This window comes from Catharus ustulatus, chromosome 4, assembly GCF_009819885.2.
Source record: "Catharus ustulatus isolate bCatUst1 chromosome 4, bCatUst1.pri.v2, whole genome shotgun sequence".
Taxonomy (NCBI): Eukaryota; Metazoa; Chordata; class Aves; order Passeriformes; family Turdidae; genus Catharus; species Catharus ustulatus.
Genome location: NC_046224.1, coordinates 4,049,725 through 4,070,902, shown reverse-complemented (window position 1 = coordinate 4,070,902; position 21,178 = coordinate 4,049,725). Strand labels below are relative to the sequence as shown.

General features: G+C 49.4%; 1 protein-coding gene across 1 annotated transcript in view; it reads right to left on the bottom strand.

Annotated features, from left to right (window-relative positions):
• Window positions 1-13,798, bottom strand: part of PFKFB3 (6-phosphofructo-2-kinase/fructose-2,6-biphosphatase 3) — a 38,337-nt gene extending 24,539 nt beyond the window's left edge. The window contains exon 1 of the mRNA XM_033058378.1: window positions 13,614-13,798. Within this exon, the coding sequence (XP_032914269.1) occupies window positions 13,614-13,629 (16 nt within the window). The 5' untranslated portion in view covers window positions 13,630-13,798. The remainder of the gene's footprint in view (window positions 1-13,613) is intronic.
• Between the last annotated feature and the right edge of the window lie 7,380 nt (window positions 13,799-21,178).

Genomic DNA, 21,178 nt, shown 5'->3' with positions numbered 1-21,178 from the left:
GCTCCATCCCTGGAAGCATCCAAGGTTGGACAGGGCTTGAAGCAACTTGTTTTTGTGAAAGTGTCCCTGCCCATGGCTGAGGTTTGAACTGGGTGATCTTAAAGGTCACTTCCAACTCAGGCAATACTGTGATTCTATGAAACTCAGGTTTCTAAGAATAGTTAGAGAGTAAATGGCAAGAGTTTGGGATATTCCAACCTCAGGAATTGGATACTGGTCCTCCTTGAAATAAAACCTGGCTGCCAAAGTTCAGGCTTGGTCCCAATAGCAAGGGTCAAAGGGTGCAGATCAGTCAGAGAGACACGATTCAGGTCTTGGCATTGTCAGAGCTTCTGAAAAGACAATATTCACATTAACCTGGCACGGGGTTGAGCCTCCAGTACCTCCCAGGTACTTTCAGTTACTGGAGGGAACACTTCCCTGTTTGCCCTGTTATTTTAAGCTGTGAAATTCCCCACTGAAAATCCTGGGGTTGCTTTAGGGTGTAAATCCACAGGATGTTGAACTTGACTTTAGGTTACCTCATCCCTAATCAAGAGGCTACAACAACCTGCGACAAGGCGCTGATCCAGCAGAAAAATCCTGCTGGTCTGAGAGAAAAGTGTGTTTACAGGGCTGCTCTGTCCCTGCTGCCAGATCGGATATTCCCTGTCCTGCTGCTGCCGGCAGAACCTGGCATGTGTTACCACAGTGCCTTCTCCGGGAAAATCAGCAGAATTACAGCCTTTTGCTCACACCTGAACCAGATCCAATCCAGGATTTTCATGGTTTAACCCTGGCTGGGAGCTCAGCCCCACTCGCTCGCTCCCCCACCATGGGATGAGGGGGAGAACTGGAATGTGAGAAAACTCATGGGTTGAGGTACAAACAGTTTAATGGGTAAAGCAAAAGCCACGTGCACAAGCAAAGCAAAACAAGGAGTTTTCAAGCAAGGAAAATTCCAGTGATCCTCAGGAAAACAGGGCTCCATCACATGTAGACGAGACTTGGGAAGGCAAATACCATCACCCCGAATGTTCCCTCTTTCCTAAACATGCCAAAATGTGTTATGGAATATTTTTGGTCAGTTTGGGGTCAGCTGTCCTTGCTCTGTCCCCTCCCAATCCTTGTGTCCCCCCGCCTCCTCACTGGTAGGATGAGGAGCAGAAAAGCCTTGACTCTGTGTAAGCCCTGCTCAGCTAAACCAAAAACATCTCTATATTATCAATATCTCTATATCATCAACATTGTTCTGGCCACGAGTCAGCCCCAGAGCAGCTATTCTGAAGAGAATCAACCTGTCCCAGCATAAACCAGCACAGCGCTGCAAAGCCATGCAGCATTTTGGAGATCTGATGGGAAGAACAAAGAATTCCATCCCTCTTGTACGCACAGATTGTTACGGGATTTATTTTCATGGAGGTGCCAATGGCTGAAGTTGATTGTGTTCACCAAGAACTCAACTTCTGGATGTGAAACCCCCCACGGATGAGGAGCGTGTTCAGCCCATTTACGGTGGAGGATGATCACCCTCCGGAAATCACAGCCTGTCATTATCCCATGGATTTTGCTATTGAACAGTTTCCTAACTTCTCATTACCACCCACCTTTCATTAAGAGCCTGGATCGTTATCTCCTCATTGCAGGTTATTAAATCAAACAATGGCAAAGGCTGTGGCCTTTCTGGGGCTGACTCACCTCATTATGTAACAAGCCCGGGCCAGCGACAACCTCAGCATCGTCATGGTGACAGAGGAGCATCTAATGATGTGGTGAAGCCAGACACCCCAGAGATGATGGGGAATCTCTTCAAAGTCATGCAAAAACACCTAAAACACAAAGCTCTGGGGGAGAACACGTGGTGGTTTGTGTTTGTGAGGATCAAGGAGGACGTGCTTGTAGGCAGCAGCGGGCAGCAGATTAATCACAGCCTAGGAGAAAGGGTATTTTTTAATCTCAGGTCTCAACCCCCGCTGATAATCAGTTTGGCTCCTGACAGAGGGGCTTTTGAAGCAGCATCCCAGAAGGATCTGCACTGCCTGGGAGGCTCAGAGGGAAAGGCTCCCCTGAGGGATGCTGAGCAGGGAGGAGGTGTTGAAGCTCCCAGCTCCTGCTGCTCTGCCTCCATCCCCAGCAAAGCTGGGGTAGAGTTTGGCAAGGATTGATGTAATTTTGGGGTGTCTACAAGGAACTGGTCACCTCTGACCACTTCTACCACCAGTGTAGAGAAAGGGCACTGTCTTGCACAGGGAACAATTCAGCTGCCCTGCTGTGGGTGCTGACTGCAAACCAGAGACGTGTCCTGGAGGAGTTTGTGTCCTCTGAGCACGGAGGGAACCTCAGAGCTATGCCCCAAACCATCCCATGCACATCTCAGTGCTCTCCAGCACAAAGTGACCCAAAACACGAGTCCTTGTCCAATTCAGAGTCCCACGTAGGGAGGAAGAGCAGAGCTTTGGTGAGGAGCTGCATTTCGAAATTGTGTACGTGCGGAGGATCTTCCCACCCACACCTCCCCTTCGTGAGCACGTCTGCCCCCTGCTCATCCCTGCTTCCTCACAGCGCTGCCATCACCCAGGTTGCCCAACAGTGGCCCACACACCTCAGCTCTGGCCAAGAAGAACCACTTTTGGGAGCAGCACCACTGCTGGGGTTGAGCTGTTCCCTGGATCAGCCTCCCCAAGGGCTCCCCTCTCCGTGGTGGAAACCACAAAGCATCCCGAGGTGAGCTCTGTGTCCCACTTTTCCAGAGTGCTTTTAAACTCAAGACCTGCAGGCACTGCTTTTAGGAGGTCTGTGAGAGACAAGTGGGAGGGAAAGTGTGTGGTCAACAAGCTGAAATTTAAAATAGTGAAGTCCAGTTTTGTTTCCGTATCTTTTGCTGGAGCTCTGTTCAGTCAAAACCTCTCTCAGAGAACCTCCAATTTCCTAACACCTCTCCTAACCAAGTTTTGGACCCAAATCACTGGAATCAGATCACACAGATTGCTGGAATGCAGAAATTAAATAACCAAATTTCCTTATCATGGTTTTCTTAAAATTCTTCCACTTGTAGAGCAATGATTTTAATGCATTTAAGTCGTAGCAGATGATTCTCATTTGTGTATTTCTTTTACTTTTTTTCTATGCCATGGAGACCTGGCTGGGAAAGTAAAAAAGGCTAAAAAAAAAAAAAAAAAATAGAAGAAGAATTTGTTTCTTCTTTCCCTGATATTTTCCAATCAGACATGAAAAATATTAATGGAAAATTTCTGTGCAATTTTGGGGCAAGCTGAAACAATATGGGGAGCTTGCTGCCAACATATTTTCTCAAATACATTTATATTTTCCAACCCACAATGACAAACTGTTAACAGCTCCTTGGGGAAGGAAAAAAAAAAAAAGGAAACTGAGCTCAATGTTTACATTTCTGCCCTGGAGTTTAACAGGGAGTAGCAAAGCAGTGCCTGGTTGCCTGGCAGGAGTCACAAGGAAAGATGCTGTGCTTCAAAGCACTTGGGAGGGCCTCAGGTTTCTCCTAAGCTGCTTTTACTCGAGCTGAGAGACAGAGCCAGGAGGGCATGGCACAGGTGGAAGCACACCTTGGCCATTGATTATCCTCACTGAATAACGATGGGGATGGGGGAAAACCACTTCTGTTGTGTCTGCTTCAGCATTTCCAGCAACACCACTCATCAGGGAATCACAGAATGGTTTGGGTTGGAAGGGACATAAAAGATTATTCTGTTCCAACCCCCCTGCCATGAGCAGGGACACCTTCCACCATCCCAGGGTGCTCCAAGCCCCATCCAGCCTGGCCTTGGACACTTCCAGGGATCCAGGGGCTTTTCTGGAATCAACCTGTTCCAGCACTCTGTGCCACAGATAGACACCTCTCAAACCAAACCAATGACCCCAGCCCAGGGGCTCACCTCGTGTCCATCCCCCTGTGCCCCCTGCACAGCTCTGGTGGGTTCGTGCTCCCTGCACGTCCCTGGGCTGATGCCTGCAGTGCCAGGGTTTCACATTTCCCAGCCCAGCTGTTTACCCAGAGCTCAGCCTGAAGGAAAACAACTGCTAGACAGTCAACAAGAGATCTGAGGGCCACCTGTCTCCTGGGCAGGCTTTCCTGCCAGCTTCCCTGTAAAGGAGGAGAGCTGAGCTCTGAGGAATGATGTTCCTTCAGTTCATGTTGTTGTTAGCCAGGCTGGGACAGCCCCAGGCACTGATTGATGGGCACCTTTCACCCACTGCTGGCTGAGGGTGTTTGTGATGCCTCAGGGGTTCCATGGATGTCACTGAGGCAGTGGGAGATAGTTTGTACCATGGAGCAGAGCCCAGAGCAATTCCCACGTGTGCCAGCTGTGCAAAAGCAAGGCCTTTCTGCAGCTGTGGCCAAGGGGGATCCCACAGGATGGGTTTGGGGTGAAGGTGGGCAAGCCAGAGGGTCACAGGAGCTGCAGGACATGCTTAGAGCACGGATGTGCTGTGTCCCTCCCTAAACACTGGCGCTCATTCCAGACTTAACCAGCTGAATATCCCAGAAAACCCATCTCATCAGGCTCAAAGCCATCTCAGGCCAGAGCCTGAGCAAGCACAGCTCCCTTGCACACGTGCAGGAGCACACACAGCCACCCCAGCCCCCGGCAGCCGCCGGTGCCTTCGGATGCTGCTCAGAAATCTGGTCCTCTTGCATTCAGGCAGAGCCAGTCATCGATGACAGGGGTGACTAAAGCTCAGCACTGGCACATGCCAGCCTCATCCCACGCTGCCTTGTCCCATCTTGCCTGCAGCCAGGCTGTAACCTGCCAGGCCACCCAACCCCATGGCTGCCAGCACGGTGTGACAGCACATCCCAAGCTGGAAAAGGTAACCTCAGGTCATCCAGAATTTGGGCTAGGAAAGTCACATCCCTAAAAAGAATGCTTCCCACCCTCATGTTTTCCACCTAATTGCTGCTGTTGCAACAGCCCTACATGATTTAATGTTTTATTGCATTGTTCTTTTATTTGTGTTGTAAATGTGTTGGACGTGATCAGGTTCTCAGCAGCTCGGCTGCACCCAAAAATTATTAAGAGTAAAAAAAAAAAAAGCAAAGGAGAAACATGGCAGCAATCAAAGGTGACTTAATGTTTAAGGGAAACAAAGGCTTTGCTGACAGCATTCCCCTGTGCACGTGATCTTCACAGCTGGCAGGAGGTGGAAATCCATTCCCTGCCTTTGGCAAAGCCACCTTGGAGAAAAAAAATAAACATAAAAATCACTGCTGGCAGGTGCCTCCTCTGCCTCAACTCACCCTGCTCAACTTGGTTCAGCTACATGGAGATTTTGGTGGTAAAGCTGCTTCTGAGTCCCTCTTCCCAAAGCCTTTGTTCTCAGGCATGGATGAGATCCAGACTTCCAGCTGGGAAATGGACCCAGATTAGAAAAAAACCCCAAACCCTGCCATTTATTTTTCTTTATTATTATTCTATATACTGTTTATTCTATAAATTTATTTTTCTATATTCTGCTGTGAATGGGAAAGTTGTTTTGTGAGCATGGATCCATTCCTGGAGCACCTGGTGTTGGCATAAAACCATCCCAAATTCCTTTTGTGGAAGGGCTTTATTGGGCTGCCTAAGCACAAATCACACCCTCAGCCTACTGTTCCTGTGAGAAATTCCTTGCTAATAAGGAGGATTTCAAACAAAGTCAGTGAGAAGGAGGAAAAAAACAAGTCAAATTCTCAAATTTGTGCTCCAGCCATGTTAGAGTCTCCTGTTGGCATTAAGGTGGGGTGCTTGCCTGGGTCATATCTGGCATGAAGGCACGAATTTTCTCCTGAGAAATTTATACTGATGACTGAGAAGCCTTTATTTTACACATATGCCAGCTTACCTGGGCAGTGCCCATTTGCATTTTTAGGGGAGGAAAAATTTGGTCTCCCAGGCACAGAAATGCAGTTTTTCATTCCTCACCTTCAAGCCCACGAGCAAGAGCCAGTGCAACCCTGTTATCCCCCAGCACAGGCAGCTGGAGCATCTTGGGTCAGGAGAGCTGGAACTGGGAAGCCTCATCCCTCCTTGGGGCTCATGGATTTGGGACCAGCAAAACACTCAATTTTTCTCCTAGAACTGATAAGCCTTTTGGGGTTTACCTAGAAACAGAGGGCAGACAAAGCTAAAAGAATAAATTATGTTTATTTAATGAAGGTGCATTAGGGGCAGACAAAGCCTTCCCAAGAGGCTACACCCAAAAATGGACAAAGTTCATGAGTTTTTCAGACAGATCTAAGTTTGGTCCATCTACATATCAGGGGTTAATCTTCCAATTAGACTTTCAGGTAATGAAGTCACATTCCCCCAGTTTTCTTCTCCCCACCTCCAAATTCACTTTTGTTTATGCTTTTCAAGGCCTGAAGCAGCAGGGTGTCCTTGGATCTCAGGCACACAGGGATTGTTTTGCCTGACCAAAACGTGAAGACAAGTTAACAAACACTTTTATATGGAGCTATGCACTAATGCAGCGCAGAATTTGAAAAACCTAAAATCTAAGAGCCTAAACCATCAGTACCACTGGGAGAAAAAAAAAACAAAACCAAAAGCCCTGACCCGGGCGGGTTGTTCCTGTTGTTTACCAGCCTCAGCTGCTCTCAGGGTTTCCTGGAAGGAGCTGGAGAGCTCAGCAGCATCAGCAGCACGGCTCTGGCACGCTCCCTTCGCGTGTCCGCAGCCGCCGGAGCGCTCCGTGCGCTCCCTGCCCGTGTCCACGCCAGCGGGGCGTGCAGGGCTCGTGTGGCTTCCCCGGACCGGCCCCAGCCCCGCCGTCCCCGCCGTCCTTCATGCCAGCAGGCCAATAAAATAATAAGTGAAACTGGTAAACAAGTTCAGCTCGCTGCGCTGGGAAAGGTTCTCCCCGCGTCGGGTCGGTGAGCAAGCTCCAAAGGCGGCGGGGAGGGGAATAAATAAATCGGGCTGGCTGATTAACGCCAGCCCTGCCGTGTCCCTGCCGAAAGGGAGCTCAAAGTGGGGCTGGGACTCACAAGGTCACGGCAATATCTCTTTTTCTCTGTGGATTTTCCACCACCTTCCCCATCGCCCCTTCCCCCGCAGCATCGTTTCTCCCCAAACCATTTCGCAAGGTCTGTCTCAGCGTGCCCCTTCTGTCCGCAGATAATCTTTTTCAGGGCTGAGAAAAGCTTTCCTTGATTTCCAACCCAAACCAACATCTCTCTAGGTGGGGTTTTAACACCCTGCTCCTGCCCGCAGGGGCTGATTTGGAAGCTCTGAGTGCACTACAATGAAGTCTGCACCGGTAATATCCCCAAAATGTACCTCAGGATGCTCCAGCACAGCCAGGATTGGTGCAGAAGAGCTGGATCTGTGGATAAGAGCAGCTAAAGGAACTGTCAGTGCAGCCTCCAGCCCATCTCTGCACCCTCCCATGCCTCAGTTTCCCCTGCCTCAATTGACAAAGCTGGAAATCATCCAACAAGGAGTAAAGGGCAGAGGGGCAACAAAAAGGTCTCAGCAGTCTGAGAGCAAACAGCACAAAGTCCCTGGAGAAAATACTGCTATTATTATTGTTATTATTGTTATTATTATTATTATTATTATTATTATTATTATTATTATTATTATTGTTATTGTTATTATTAGTATTATTCATAATAATGAAGGGAAACCAAAAGGAAAGCCTAATTCCATGATATTTTAGCAAGAGGGTGGCAAACAAAATGCAGGAAGTTGGGTTTTCTGGCCTGGATGGTGCTGGTTCCTCAGCACCAAGGAAGGGGTGAGGAACCAGAGAAAATCTCACTCCAGGCCCTGTGCTTTTGGGAAGAGGTTTAATCTGCAATGGGACAGGGTGAGCAAAACAAGGAGATGTGTTCAGAATGGGGTATATGGGAGAGCATAAAATGAGAGTGATTTTGTTCTCCAGGAAGGAGAAAACTGGGGAATAGTTTTCAGCCTGGAAAAGGATGCTACAGAAAAGATAATAGCTGTTCTTTATAGCAAGGAATGTTTAAGGTTTATACAAGATATGCTGCCCCAGTGGAATCCTAATTAGTGGAATCCTTATACCTCTTCCCAGGACAAGGAATTCTCCAGGGGAAAACACAAAGGAAACCTAAATCTGCTTTATGTGGGTTTGATCTTGAGTCCCAACTAGGGTTTGTGCCCCATCCTTCTTTTTTTTTTTTTCCCCCAACCTTAAAATGTAGTTATGATGGGGAAAAGAATCAGGCGCCCTGCAGAGATGTGTGTGCCTGCACGCACGCACCAGGAAAACAGGGATCACACCTTGCCTGCTCCTGGTTTTGAAATCCTCCCACGTCCCTCCATGAAAAAAACCTGTGGTCATCTGATTTAAAGCCTTTGGAGCTGTTTTGTGCCGAGATCAATTTCTCCATCGCGGAGGGTGTGTCAGGGAAAGGTTCAGCAGGGCAGCAGCTCTGCTGGCACAGGCTCCCAGTGGTACAAGGATGGTGGGATGCCAGGTGGAAAAGGGGCCTGGGGGGTGGTGGTGGTGGGATCTGAGCACTGGGGTGAAGCCCAAGCCCAATCTGAGCTGCTTTCCTGAGTGAGAAAGCAACTGAGCTTGGATTCAGCTGGAAACACAGCAATGGAGAGCCCTTCCCCACCCTGCCAGGAGGGAGGCAGGACACCAAAAGGAGGGGTTTTCCAGCATCCTGAGTTGCTTGGTGGGATGCTGGCCCTGGCAGGGAGGTTGTAGGTGTGTCTGCTTGCTCCCAGGTTAGGACATGAGGATATGCCTTCAATATTGTTACGTGGTTTAATTCCCAGACCCAGGAAATCTGAGAGGTGCTAACAACACAAATCTCTCCCCACCAGATGGTTTCTGTGGAATGATCAGAATGCAGAGTGGGTCCCAAAAATCTCACTGGCCCTCTCAGAGCTGCACACCCTTTAGAAGGGTCCTACAAGAGTTTCTAAGGGTGTGATGGTTCCACCTGCGGCTGGTGGCAGCCAAGGTTGTCCCACCTGGCCACCATGGCCTGGCATGTGCCCCCCTGCACCAGCACCATGGGACGTGCTGGACTCTGCTGCTTGGCTGTGCATGACCCAGTGAGCAACAATGGGAACAAAACTGGGCATGGTGACCCTGAAATCCATTAAAAACTTCCCATGAGTGGCATAAATGCTAAAGAAAGTGCATGAGAGGCAGCAGAAGGGTCATGCTCACTGAGGGGTTTTTTGGAATTGCAGGGAGGAGCAGGGAGGGTGTGATGGGGGGACAGACACCAGCTCCTTTGGGTCCTTTGGCTCAAGAGGCTGGTGAGATGAAAGGGGATGAAATGGAACAAAGAGCCAGAATGAAAATACCCCAGTAAGAAACAGGCTGTGGGGGGACAAAGCAGGATGGGAGGGGATTTCCAGCCTTCCAGGAAAGGTGTTCAGTGAAAACAAGGTGATGGTTTGACTCAGGAATGAGCCAGTGAGTCAGGAGAGCCAGGGCCAGTTCTGCCACACGTTTCCTCCCTGCTCTTTGAGCAGACACCCTCAAGCAGACACCCACGGTGTCACTGTCACTGGGACAGTCCCCATGGGGAGCTGCAGCAGGCAGGACCTCCCTCAAGCAGCTCCTGACTCCTCACGTGGCTTTTGTGCTTAAAAATCCTGTCCAGTGCCTCTGACAGGAAATGCTGGATAAAAACTTTTCCAGGGCTGTCAGGAAGACACGATATCAAGAAGTGATGGGTGACATGACCTGCAAAGACAGCAGCATGTGGGTTTGCAGGGCATTGCCAGCAATCCAGAAAGCTTCCTAAAGTGACAAGGTTGCCCCTTCCAATACCTAAAAAAGCTGCAGAAAGGCAGTTCTCCACCTTTAGCTGTAACCATCCTGCAAAAGCAGAGTTTCCCATCGGGGGTGTTGTAATCTGAGTCACTGCAAGAGCTGGGGCAGCAAGGAAGTGCTCGGTGGTGCGGGGGACAGGCAGCAGCAATGACAGTGCTGGGATGTGGCACAGTCCTGCCCTTCCCTTCGTGCTCACAGGCAAAAGGCACCTCTGCTCCTGCTAACAAGAGCCTCCTTGATCCCAGCAAGCAGAAATGAGACCAGGGGATGCTGTGACTTCTGCTAACAGAATGTACAAAGCAGTGAGAGCAGTAGGGGAGTGAGAGATTCTGCCCCTCCACTCCACTCTGATGAGACCCCACCTGGGGCACCGTGTCCAGCTCCGAGTCTCCGGTACAAGAAGGATGTGGAGCTGCTGGAGCAAGTCCAGAGGAGGCCATGAAGGTGCTCCAAGGGCTGGAGAACCTTTGTTATAGAGACAGGGTGAGAAAGCTGGGGCTGTTCAGCATGGAGAAAGCTTATGGGAGATCTTAGAGCCCCTTCCAGTGCCTAAAGAGAACCTATAAGAAAGATGGGGACAGATATTATAGCAGGCCCTGTTGCAACAGGACAAGGTTTGATGGTTTCAAAGTGAAGGAGGGTTGATTTATATTAGATATAAGAAAAAAAAATTATGATGAGGGTGGTGAGACCCTGGCACAGGTTGCCCAGAGAGGTGATATGGAAGTGTTCCAGGTGAGGTTGGAGAGGGTTTTGAGTAACTTCATCGAGTACAAGGTGTCCTTGACCTGTCAGAGGGTTTGGAACAAGCTGATCTTTTACATCCTTTCCAACCCAAATTGTTCTGTGCTTCTATCATCATGTGTCCAACCTCTGCTGGCTGGCTTTCAGTCTTATCTCCAGCTCCTTCCCAGCCAGCAGCACCAGGATTTCATTTGTCCTTTGACAGATGACAAATGTCTCCCACGCTGGCAATGCCCTGCCAGCTTATCACCTGCACACTCCCAGGCTTCCTCGCGCCAGCTGCAGTAATTAAATCATATTTTTCAGGAAGGGCACTTTAGGTGAAAGCTCCCAACACCTCCTGCCAGCAGAGCTGCAGCCACAGCCAGGCCTTTGCCAGGGTAATGGCACTGCCTGGGGATCAGGGCTCTCTCCAGCGCTCCCAGCTGATGCAGCAGTGCTGGAAGAAATTAATTTCTGTCCTAAGCTCGTTCCTCCTGGCTGTCCTTGAGCATCCCTGTTAGAAATACCTTTTTTTAATATCTGAAACTGCCAAATGCCTTGAGGTTGGCTAAATGGCAGATGTTATACAGCCATGAAGTGAAGATCCTGTGGCAATGCAACTGGCTATGATGGCCGAGGAGAAAGGAGGCAGGAGAGCCAAGGCAACCAGAACTTCACACAGACTTCTCTGGGAGACACAGGAAAGTGATGCCAAAGCTGCAAGTTTGCATTTTCCACTACAGGATGCTCCATTTCCACACAGCTGAGAGCCTCCAAAATGCTCATCCCAAAGTGTCCTTGTGCCTCAAGCTGCTGAGGGTTATAGAGCAGCAGCCCTTGGGCAGAGCCTCCTCTTTGCACCCTGGGTCAGGGTGGCTGTGAGCAAGCCCTGAAGTGAGATGCTGTTCCCAAAAAGCACTCAGCCTCCTTGCCAAGCTGCCTGGAGTCCCCATATTCCTCTGGGAGAGTCAGGAACACAGCCAGATTCCAACCCAGCTGAAGCCACCCCCTTGAGAAAGGATTTTTATGCACCAAGCTGAACTAGAAGGAAAATATCTTCATGCCCAACTCTCCTGCAAATTTGGGATGTGCACAGCTTGCTGTGGGCAGCTTTTGAAGGGCAGCCACAAGGCCATGCTTTCCACAGCCCTCCTGCCTGGTGGCTCATGGATGTGTCCCTGGAGAGTCCAGGGAGCCCAGCAGCAGCCACTGAGCAGTGTTCCAGGTAGGGCTGGTGGTGTGGGCTCCCACCAGCCCAGCAGGATGCTCTGAGCTGAGGTTAAAGGCTGCAGCCAGGTCACAGCACTGCTAAGCCACCACTAAACCATGTCCCCAAGTGCCACATCTGCAGGGACGATGACTCCACCACTCCTCCAGGCACCACTTTTCCAGTGCTTGACAACTCTTGTGGTGACAGAAGTATTCGTAAAACGCACAAACAATGGAGAAAACCCATCCACAGCGGCCTCTGTCACCTTGGGCTCTGTGGAGCTGCTGAAAGCTGTTCTGGCATTTCAAGGTTGACCTCTAGAGGAAGTTTGTAGACAGACGAGCTACGGCTGAGACAGTGCCACAAGGGCTGCAGGACAGAACTGCCGAGGGTTTGCAGCTCAGCTGTGCCCCACGAGCCGGGCAGCGACGCCAAGCCCAGCACGGGGTCCCAGCAAATGGGTCATTTCTCCCAAATTTAGGTGTGCTGGGCAGGACTGCATGGAAAAGAATCAATTGCTGCAAACCCACCGCGTGTTGCCAAGTGCTGGGGACCTGCTCAGAGTCATTTCTACCCCTGCTGAGGCTGCAGCAGGGCAATGGGAGCTGCCTCCAACACGGGAAATTCCCCCGGTCTCTCCCTGCTCCCCAGCTCACACGCTCAGCTTTCCTCCCACTGCCCGCCCCCAGCATCTCTCTCCCTCCGCTCCAAATTAATCCGTTTATCACCTAAAATTAAACCGAGCCCTGCAGTCTGCTGCGCTGGCAATTTGCGAGGGTGTGAACCACATCACGCTCCGAGAGCCTTGAAAGGAGGGAGAAAACCCGGAGCTGGAGATACGGGCTCTGTGAGCATCACTGCCTCACCCCCGTAACATCCCCCAGAGCGGGCAGGGGGGAGAAAAAACAAATCCAGCCTCTCCCCGCCAGATTCAGTCCCTCCTGCTGCCTTTCCATGCCGTGCCAGTGCCACTGTGTGACACTTCTGTCCCTGCCCCAGCCAAAGCTCCTGTGTGCGATGCTGAGCACCTTCTGCTCGTGTCCTTGCACATCCCGACTTCACCCTGCCTCTCCTGGCTTTTTTGGCTCATTAAGAAGAGATTTTCCCTCCCGTTTCTCCACCCAGCAGAGCTGCTGGGAAAAGGGACCACGGCAAGCATCCCACTCTGTGTCCCAGAGCGCCAGCGCTTCCCTCCGGAATGAGGAGGAGGTGACATTTAGGAATCTCTGCGGAGAGGATGGAAAACTCATCCACAGCAGCACAGGAGCACCCAGCAGGGCTTTAGTCCCATATTGGGCGCTGCTTGCCCTACACTGCCAAGCCAGGGGGTGGCGAGTGGGGATTTCTGTGGAGGAGAGATGGTTTGGGATGCAGATCTGAGAATGGAAGGGGCTTGGCCGGGTTTCCCTCCCCAGTGTCTCCTCCCAGCCCCTCAGCCGAGCACCTGCCAAGGACACAGAAGCTCGCAGGTTGCAGCTCTCAGACCGGCAGCATCCCTGCCCAGGAGCATTCCTCTGCCCTCCGTCCTCAGCCCTTCACCCCCCCTGCAGCACACAGACCTCAGGGAAGGCGGAGAGGGGACATTTGCCCTTTTCAGGCTGCACAGAACACACACACACACTCAGCGGTGTCCCCCGTCCTCCCCCAAAGCCGGCGGTGCGGCAGAGCCGGGCACAGCCCGGAGCTCCCATCTCCCATCCCCGCAGGAGGCACCGCCAGGGGCACGGACCCATCCCTGGATGCCCAGGGAGTGCCTGGGGGAGCATCCCGGGATGTGCCCACCCTAACAGCCCGGGATGTGCCCACCCTAACAGCCCGGGATGTGCTCCCCCTTCCACCCGGGATGTGCCCACCTTTCCATCCCGGGATGTGCTCACCCTTCCATCCCGGGATGTGCCCACCCTTCCATCCCTACCTTTGCGGAACGGCATGGAGCGGGAGGAGACAGGACGCCTGGATTCCTCGGACGCCTTCTCTTAGATATATACACACAAAAAAAATTATGTATTTCCTTCTGTATCTCTATTTCTTTCCTTCCTCCTCCTTCTTTCAGAAGGAAACGGACATATTTGGGCAAAGCCCGTCAGAAACCAGCGTCATTCCGAGGGTGGCACTGCAGAAAGGAGGAAGTTCTTGCAGTTTCAGAGTTTTAACCCTTCGCTTCCCGGAGGCAGCAGGGGTGGGAAGGAGGTGACAGGAACAGGACAGGGAGCTGATTGCCTTAGAAAGGGGTGGAAAGTACTGGGAAAGGGTTTTTTAGTTCATTTGTGGTGTTTTTTCTTGGTAGGACCAATATAGAACTGAATGTAGTGGATGTGGGTGTGATAATGGAATTTTGGCCTCCTGCATCACTTATGCAAATTTCTGAGCTCATCAAAGTGTCAATCCCATCTTTGTGGTGGCTTTGGGATGAACTGGGAAAACCCAGCTGCTTTAGAAACAAGGGGGTCAGAGACTGAGATCCCATGCTCAGCATCTCCTGCCCTTGCACAGGCACCTGCAAGCTCAGATGCTGCTGTGCTGGATCCTGAGGATGAGCAAACACCCCTTGCCTGGCATCACAGGGCTGGGATGAGCCACGAGCTTTGGAATCATCAGGTCTGTGTGTCCTCATCTCTGCAGCTCAGGTTGCAGCAGGAGGTGAAGGTGGAGTATTTTAACATGGGAGGGTTGTTTTATTTTTACTGTGGCTCCTTTATGCCCTCTCTGCAGGCTCCAGCCCCATCCAGACCCCCTCAATGCTCCAGGTGAGTGTTCCTCACCCTCCCCAAGGCAAAATCTGCCAGGTTTGGCTTAACCCCCGCTGCACAAACATGTTTAGGCCAGTGGGTGAGGAGCACTCCAAAAAAACCCAAAAAACAACACCCCCCAGGCTGCCATGAGAGCTGTGACTCCAACAGGAATGGCAGGGACAGGGACATCAATGTCCTGCATGGCTTTGCTGCCTTTGTCCTGCTCAGGGAGTGTTGGCTGCTGCACATGGAGATACTCCTGAGCTCCAGCATCATGTGAGGAACAAAAGTGTTCACAATTTGATGGCATGGACTGCTGGGCTTCTACAGTTACAGCAGCTGGTTTATGCCCTGCCCCTGGAACACACAGCAGGATAGGCTGGGAGTCTGCCCAAGCAAATTGAGCAGGCAACCATTTCCTTGGGGGAAAAATAATCCAAAAATGGAATTTCCCAGGATGTTTAATAACTTTAAAGGCCTGTGGGCTGGTAAAATTGAAGGCAGGTGGGTTGGACATCCATATTGCCAGAGAACCCAGAAGGTAAAGAAGAGTCCTCCTTCACTCCATGTGTCCCAGCACCCAGGTGGAAGGGAAGGACATCCCAGCCATGCCCAAAGCCAGGGCAGCAGGACCAGGAGTTCTTCTGGCCCTCCTCAACTCCAACCCAGCCTCTGCTCTGGCAAACAAGTGAAACTCCTTAGAGAGATGAGGTTTCAAATCTCTACAAACCCAGATTTTTACAGTTTTATTTCCCAGGATAAATGTGAATTAGCAGTTCATCTCCAGAAGGATATTTCCAGCACATGATTCCAGGGCTTAGCAAAATAAACTTAATGCAATACACTCAGGGTTAGACCCAAAATGAGTGTCTTATCCATGAAAATCCATGTTTGGATGCTCATGTCCAAGCTGTCCATAACATCCTGCTCAGTCCCTGAGAAGGGCTTAACTCCTTGGGTGCTTTTTTTTTTTTTTTTTTTCCAACACTGATAATGCCTGGACTTCAGCTCCAAAAACTTCCCACTAGGAGCATCCCAGAGTTTTGTAGTTGTGACCAGCACCTGTATTAGAGGATATAATAAATAATTAGAGGATGATGGTTCATGTCCCCATTAAAGTGCTTCTGTCACCTGGTCCTTGCACTGAGATTTGCTCCAGTTATTCTGTATATTGACCTAGAAAGATCTGATGGGACCATCCTAGGTGTCCATACATCTGCTTTCCATTTTCCAGAAAATTCCAGAAACCAGTTTCCCAGCCAAGGCCATCCCAGGAGTCAGAGCATCGTTCCCTATATCAGATATTATTGGGTTTCACCCAGAGAAAGCACCTCAGGCATCTCAGTGGTGCCAGGCAGTTTAAAAAAGCAGAGAAGACTTTAAACACAGTCTGGGGATTTCTGGTGTACCAGGATCTTCACCCCTTACTCACAGTTCAACAGCATTTCTGTCTGGCATCTAGAAAGAACAACCTAAAAATAAAAATAGTAATAATTTTTTAAAATTACTGAGAATCAAGCTGATCCTAAAACAAGGTTTAGAAGAAACTAAGCAAATTCTGGCCCAGGACAGTGAAATCAGAGCATCTCTCCTCCTGGCACAGCACAAATGGCTGCACAGCCAGGGAGGGTGCCAGTGGCTCAGCATCACTTGGGGTTTTCCAAACAGGTTGAGTGAACATGGTGGGAAAGGTTTCAGCCAGCACTGATTGTGCCTCAGGGCTCAGAGATGGCCAGAAAGCTTCCTGAGATCTTCCCAAGCCCTGGTTTCTGTGGGAGAGGCACCTGGAGCCTCAGTGGTTGCTATCAGCTTTCCCAGCCATGTCCTGTAGGAAGGTGTTTCCAAAGGGAACAAAAACATAATTTAATGACTGATATGGTAGGGGGTTGTTCAGTTAGAACTGACCCAGCAAAGCACCTTTTTACTTGTCTCACAGGTTTAAAATCCATATTTCATAGAAACATGGAAAAGTTTGGGCTGGAAAGGATCTTAAAGACAATCCAGTTCCAAATCCCCTGCCATGGGCAGGGACACCTTCCACTGTCCCAGGAAGCTCCAAGCCCTGTCCGACATGACCTTGGACACTTCCAGGGATGGGACAGCCACAGCTTCTCTGGGCAGCTTGTACCAAGGCCTCACCACCCTCACAGAGAAGGATTTTCCCCTCAACTTCATCCTTAAGCCCAGAAAAACCTCTTTATCCAGGATGGAGATTTAATTTGCCTTTCCCACCTTGCACTGAATCCATCTGTGTGCACAAGGCTTTGCAGCAGGGGACACAGGGATGAGATGAGCTGCCCTGCACATTCCCTGCACATTCCCAGCCAGGAAATCAGTATGGAACTGTTCTCCCTTTCCAGGTAGAGAGATAAGGGCTGGGAGCAGTGTGAGACAGGAATGTCAGTGCTTTCAGCCTGAGAAGCAGTCATGGGGATCTCCTTCACTGCAAGCCTGGGACTCTGCAAGCAAATAAGAATGCAAACAGCTCCTTTGAAATATTTATAACACTTGGAATGACTTGCATGGCACAAGCCCAAGGAAGATGAGGGTGCTGGGAATTGCTGGCTCTGGGTACACCAGGGGACTTACTCACTTGATTGATCCAGCTTGCAAAGTTCTATTTTGTCCTTTTATAAGATATGTGAGTGCTCAGGCAGGCTCTCCTCCTCCTCCCCTGGGTTGCACATTGCCTGAAGGTCCTGCTTTCCCTTTTCCCACTGCTCAGCTGTTCCCTGGCTGAGCTGCTGCAGTCACACCTAAGCCAATCTTCAAGGTCACATTTCAGTGACCAGACACTGACCACCACACTTCTGCTTTCACCCCTGCTCAGGTTTTCAAGGCTTTTGCTGATCCTCCCACACTCCAACAGCCAGACACTGGTACCCAGCTCCCTTTTCCACAGAGAGCTCTCCCCACATGCTGATCAGCTTCAGCCTTGCAAATTTAGCAGGGGAAGGCTGCAGAGAGGCTCAGGGCTCTGCTGGGAGAACAGGCAGCACAACCAGGTCATCAGGGCTTAAGATGCAGAAGGGACTGGGAACAATGAGCTTTTGGAGAGTTTACAGCCTAGCTGACCTAGAGATTACTTTTGTCAACCTCTGGTATTAGTGCTGGCGTCTTCATATCAGAGATTAGGTGCTCTGTAAAGGTGTGGAGACAAGATTGGATTAGAGAGATGCAGGTCAAAGACTTAGGACAAGGAGGAATGGCTTTAGACTGACAGAGGGCAGAGTTAGGTTAGAGATTAGGAAAAAATTCTCCTCTGGAAGGGTGATGAGGGCACAGGGTACTCAGAGAAGCTGTGGCTGCCCCAGCCCTGGAAGTGCCCAAGGCCAGGTTGGATGGGGCTTGGAACAACTTGGAATAGTGGAAGGTGTTGGAATGAGATGATCTTTAGGGCCCTTTCTAACCTAAATCATTTTGTGGCCAGGAACTCTTGGTCCCTTGCAGACCCTAGTCTCCTGTTTTGCACAATTTTCAGCTCTTGGGTTTTGGAGAGAAAGAACTGGACAGCACTTCCCAGGAGTGATCTGCAGGCAGCAATTACTGCAGCTGGCAGGTACAAACCTTCCTGGCTTCCCTGCTGCTGCCAGCTCCAGCAGGTTTCTAAATTTGATTTTGCTCTTTCCATGCAGGAAATTCACTTTCCCTTCTCCATTGATTTCTGTGGCTTTGAACTGCTACCACACACTCACCTGGCACTGAAGAGGAAATGTCACATTTGGAGAAACATCTGCATCCTTCTTCTGATGTATCAAGAGTGACAGACAATCAATTCTATTTCACACAGTCCAGGCTTGCTGAGGCAAATTCTTGCCATGCAGTTAACTCCCTCTGTTTTTAATACAGGGGGGAAAAAATGTATGTATTGATTTTATGATGCCAACACCACCATTTTTTAACATAAATGCTGATAGCAGCCTCAAGTTTCCAGGCTTTTATGGTCCCCAACACTGCAGAAAAAAACCCCCAAAAACTATTGGGCTTAGCCCATTAATAAATCAGCTTGCTGAATAGAAATAAAACAAAGTAAAACACTTTTAAAGATGAGGTAGAAATTCATGTGAAGAACAGGGAAGAAACCATGACTACTATGTGATAGCTGAAGGTATTTTCAAAACTTAATTTCCTTATTATCCCTGAATTCCTGACTTCCTCAGAAGAGCTGAGTGCATGCAGGTGAATGTGAGAACTTTGGGACTGTCTTTGGTGCAATGGTGTTGTGTCATAGGGGATGATGGGCAGGGCTGTAACTGCTGCAGGGAGATGGATCTTGCTCTGAAATTTGTGCTTCAAGCAAATCTCTGAACTCCAGGTTTGAGTACACTTCCTCGCCACAGGATTATTTCCCTGGAAAGGCCTTTACATTTTGTTTGAGTGCAACATCCCTTCCTACAAAGAGGGAAGACAAGGCACTGGGAATTGCTCCAGCTCACATCTCTCCCAGTGGTAACTGCATCGCAAGAACTGCACAAACCCAGCGCTTTCCCAAAGAGGAAAAACACCAAACCCCAGCAGTTTTCACTTCCCATCCTCCCAAAGGAGTTCATGTGTTTTGCCAGAGTATCATTTGAGTTTTGGTTCACAGTTGCTATACAAGTTTTACAAGTTCAAAGCAGAGAAGTCCAAAAGTGCTCCCCAGCTTTGTGCCTGCGGCAGAAGGTGGAGAAACCCCAGATGAGTGGAAGACCTTTGTCTTGGCAGGACCATGTGGATTCCTGAGCTGTTGACTTGCTGCAAGCTCTCAAATGGAGGCCAGAGATCAACACCTGAGAGACTGGGAGAGGAAAAACAACTCAAGGGCTGTGAAGTGGCAAGATGCTTTAAAGCTGCTTTGAAAAACAACCCCATGCTCTTCCCAGAGGAGGAGTAAGAAGCAGGAGAGAAGAAAGGAAAGGGTTAGGCTTTTCCTGGGAATGATCTTGTTTTCCATAGAGCTGAAGGTGGCTTGGGCTTTAAGCATGTGCAGCAACTGCTGGGGTTGCCAAAGCAGGGCAGGAGATGTCCTGCATGGCAGACAGGGCCTGGTGGGTGCAGGGTATTTGTGCCCTGTCCCCTGGTTCCCCAGCTAAAGGGCTGAAAGCTTGGGGTGGGTGATGTTGTTTGGACACCTGACATTTGTTTGGACATAAGACATAAAGCTGTGTTTTTACATTTCTGTACTAACAACCCCATGGTTTGAGATTTCCCAATTTCCTGATGCTAAAAAAGAAAAGAGAAAAAGCCATAAAGCCACAGCCATGAGCTCAGCAGGGATCAGGGTATGAGAGGAAACCTCTGCAGGAAAACACACACACTATTCCTTCTTCAACTTACCAAATGTTTTTTTTGGTTTTCATACCCATTCTTCCATTGCACCTTTTCCTTTTCAAAATCCATTCTCCCCCATTCAAACAGGGTTTTGCTGACTGACATGGAAAGCTCTATTTGTACCTGTGTACAAAAAGCCACCAGCAAGATGCAGCCCCCACCTGACACAAAGAGGCAGCAAGATGCCTAAAGGAGCACAGCTGACAACAGGATCACATTTGTATTTATTGTCAGCTGCTGCACAGCTCTGGTTAAACATAGGCACACAGACAGGGACTCTGTCATTCATTCTCTCTGTTCAGAAACAGAAGTGAAAGATTTTAGGTTTGCCCACCTTTTTGTCCAGTAGTTAAAAGTCCTGCAGGCTTTACAGCATTCTTTTTCTCCTTGCCACTAACTGGCTGAGTTGCACCTCAAGTGACACAAAAGATTTTTTTGCAGTAAACAGAAGGTAAAATCACACTGGACATTCAAGACAACCAGCACTTGTAACCCACTGACCTGCAGAAAAAGGAAGGCAATCTTACCAACCCAAGCACTCATTTAGGAAAAGTTTCAGAGTTAATAAATCTGTTAGTGAAGAGGAAAAAAAGGAGCAGCTACTCCTTCACTGCTCCTGACATAAGGTATGAGTATCTATGATTATATCCAGAGCTGCCCAGGGGTTAATGTCTGTCAGGTCTGGCTGATGTTATGATCAACTCATGTAATTACCAGTTTTTGCATCCTTAAAAAATATCCTGTTGTCCTTTGTGGAGCAGGAAATGTCACTAAAGTCTTTTGAGGAAAAGTTAATGTTTGAGCAACTTGGTCCAGTGGAAAGTGTCTGTGCCCACGGCAGGGGTTTGAAACTAGATGGTCTTTGAGATCCCTTATAATCCAAAGCATTCTATGATTTTATTATTCAAACCAAGGCAAAGCAGATGAATTTATCCTTTAAACTACATCACAGGTAAGAACAGCTGTGTTCACAAATTGAACACCAAGTCAAGGGCCAGTGTCCTGCCAGGAGCATGCTGTTCATCTCCATCTGGACTTCAGAAGTATCTTCTACATCCACAACTAGAAGCCAGTGGTGATTTGTGAGGATAAACCAAACTGATGGATGATAAAAGCATTGGGATTGCTCTTTAATTGCTTTGCAGCTTGAATAAAATCACAGCGTCACAGGGCAAGAGGAAGTTTTTTACTGAAAGCACTGTCTAGATGGCACACCAAAAAAATTCCCCAGCCCAGGTGCTACTTTCAAACCCACCTATGAAGAACCTAAATCTCCCCAGAGCAGCACAGCAGGGCTCCACATCTCCTGGCTGTGTCCTCTCATTGCTCAGCAAATTAGCAGAGCACACACTGCTAGACACAATCAATCCCTGCTTGTCTTTAAGGACAACTGCCTCATCACCTAAAGGCAGGAATTCTCCTAAGGAATCAATCATGA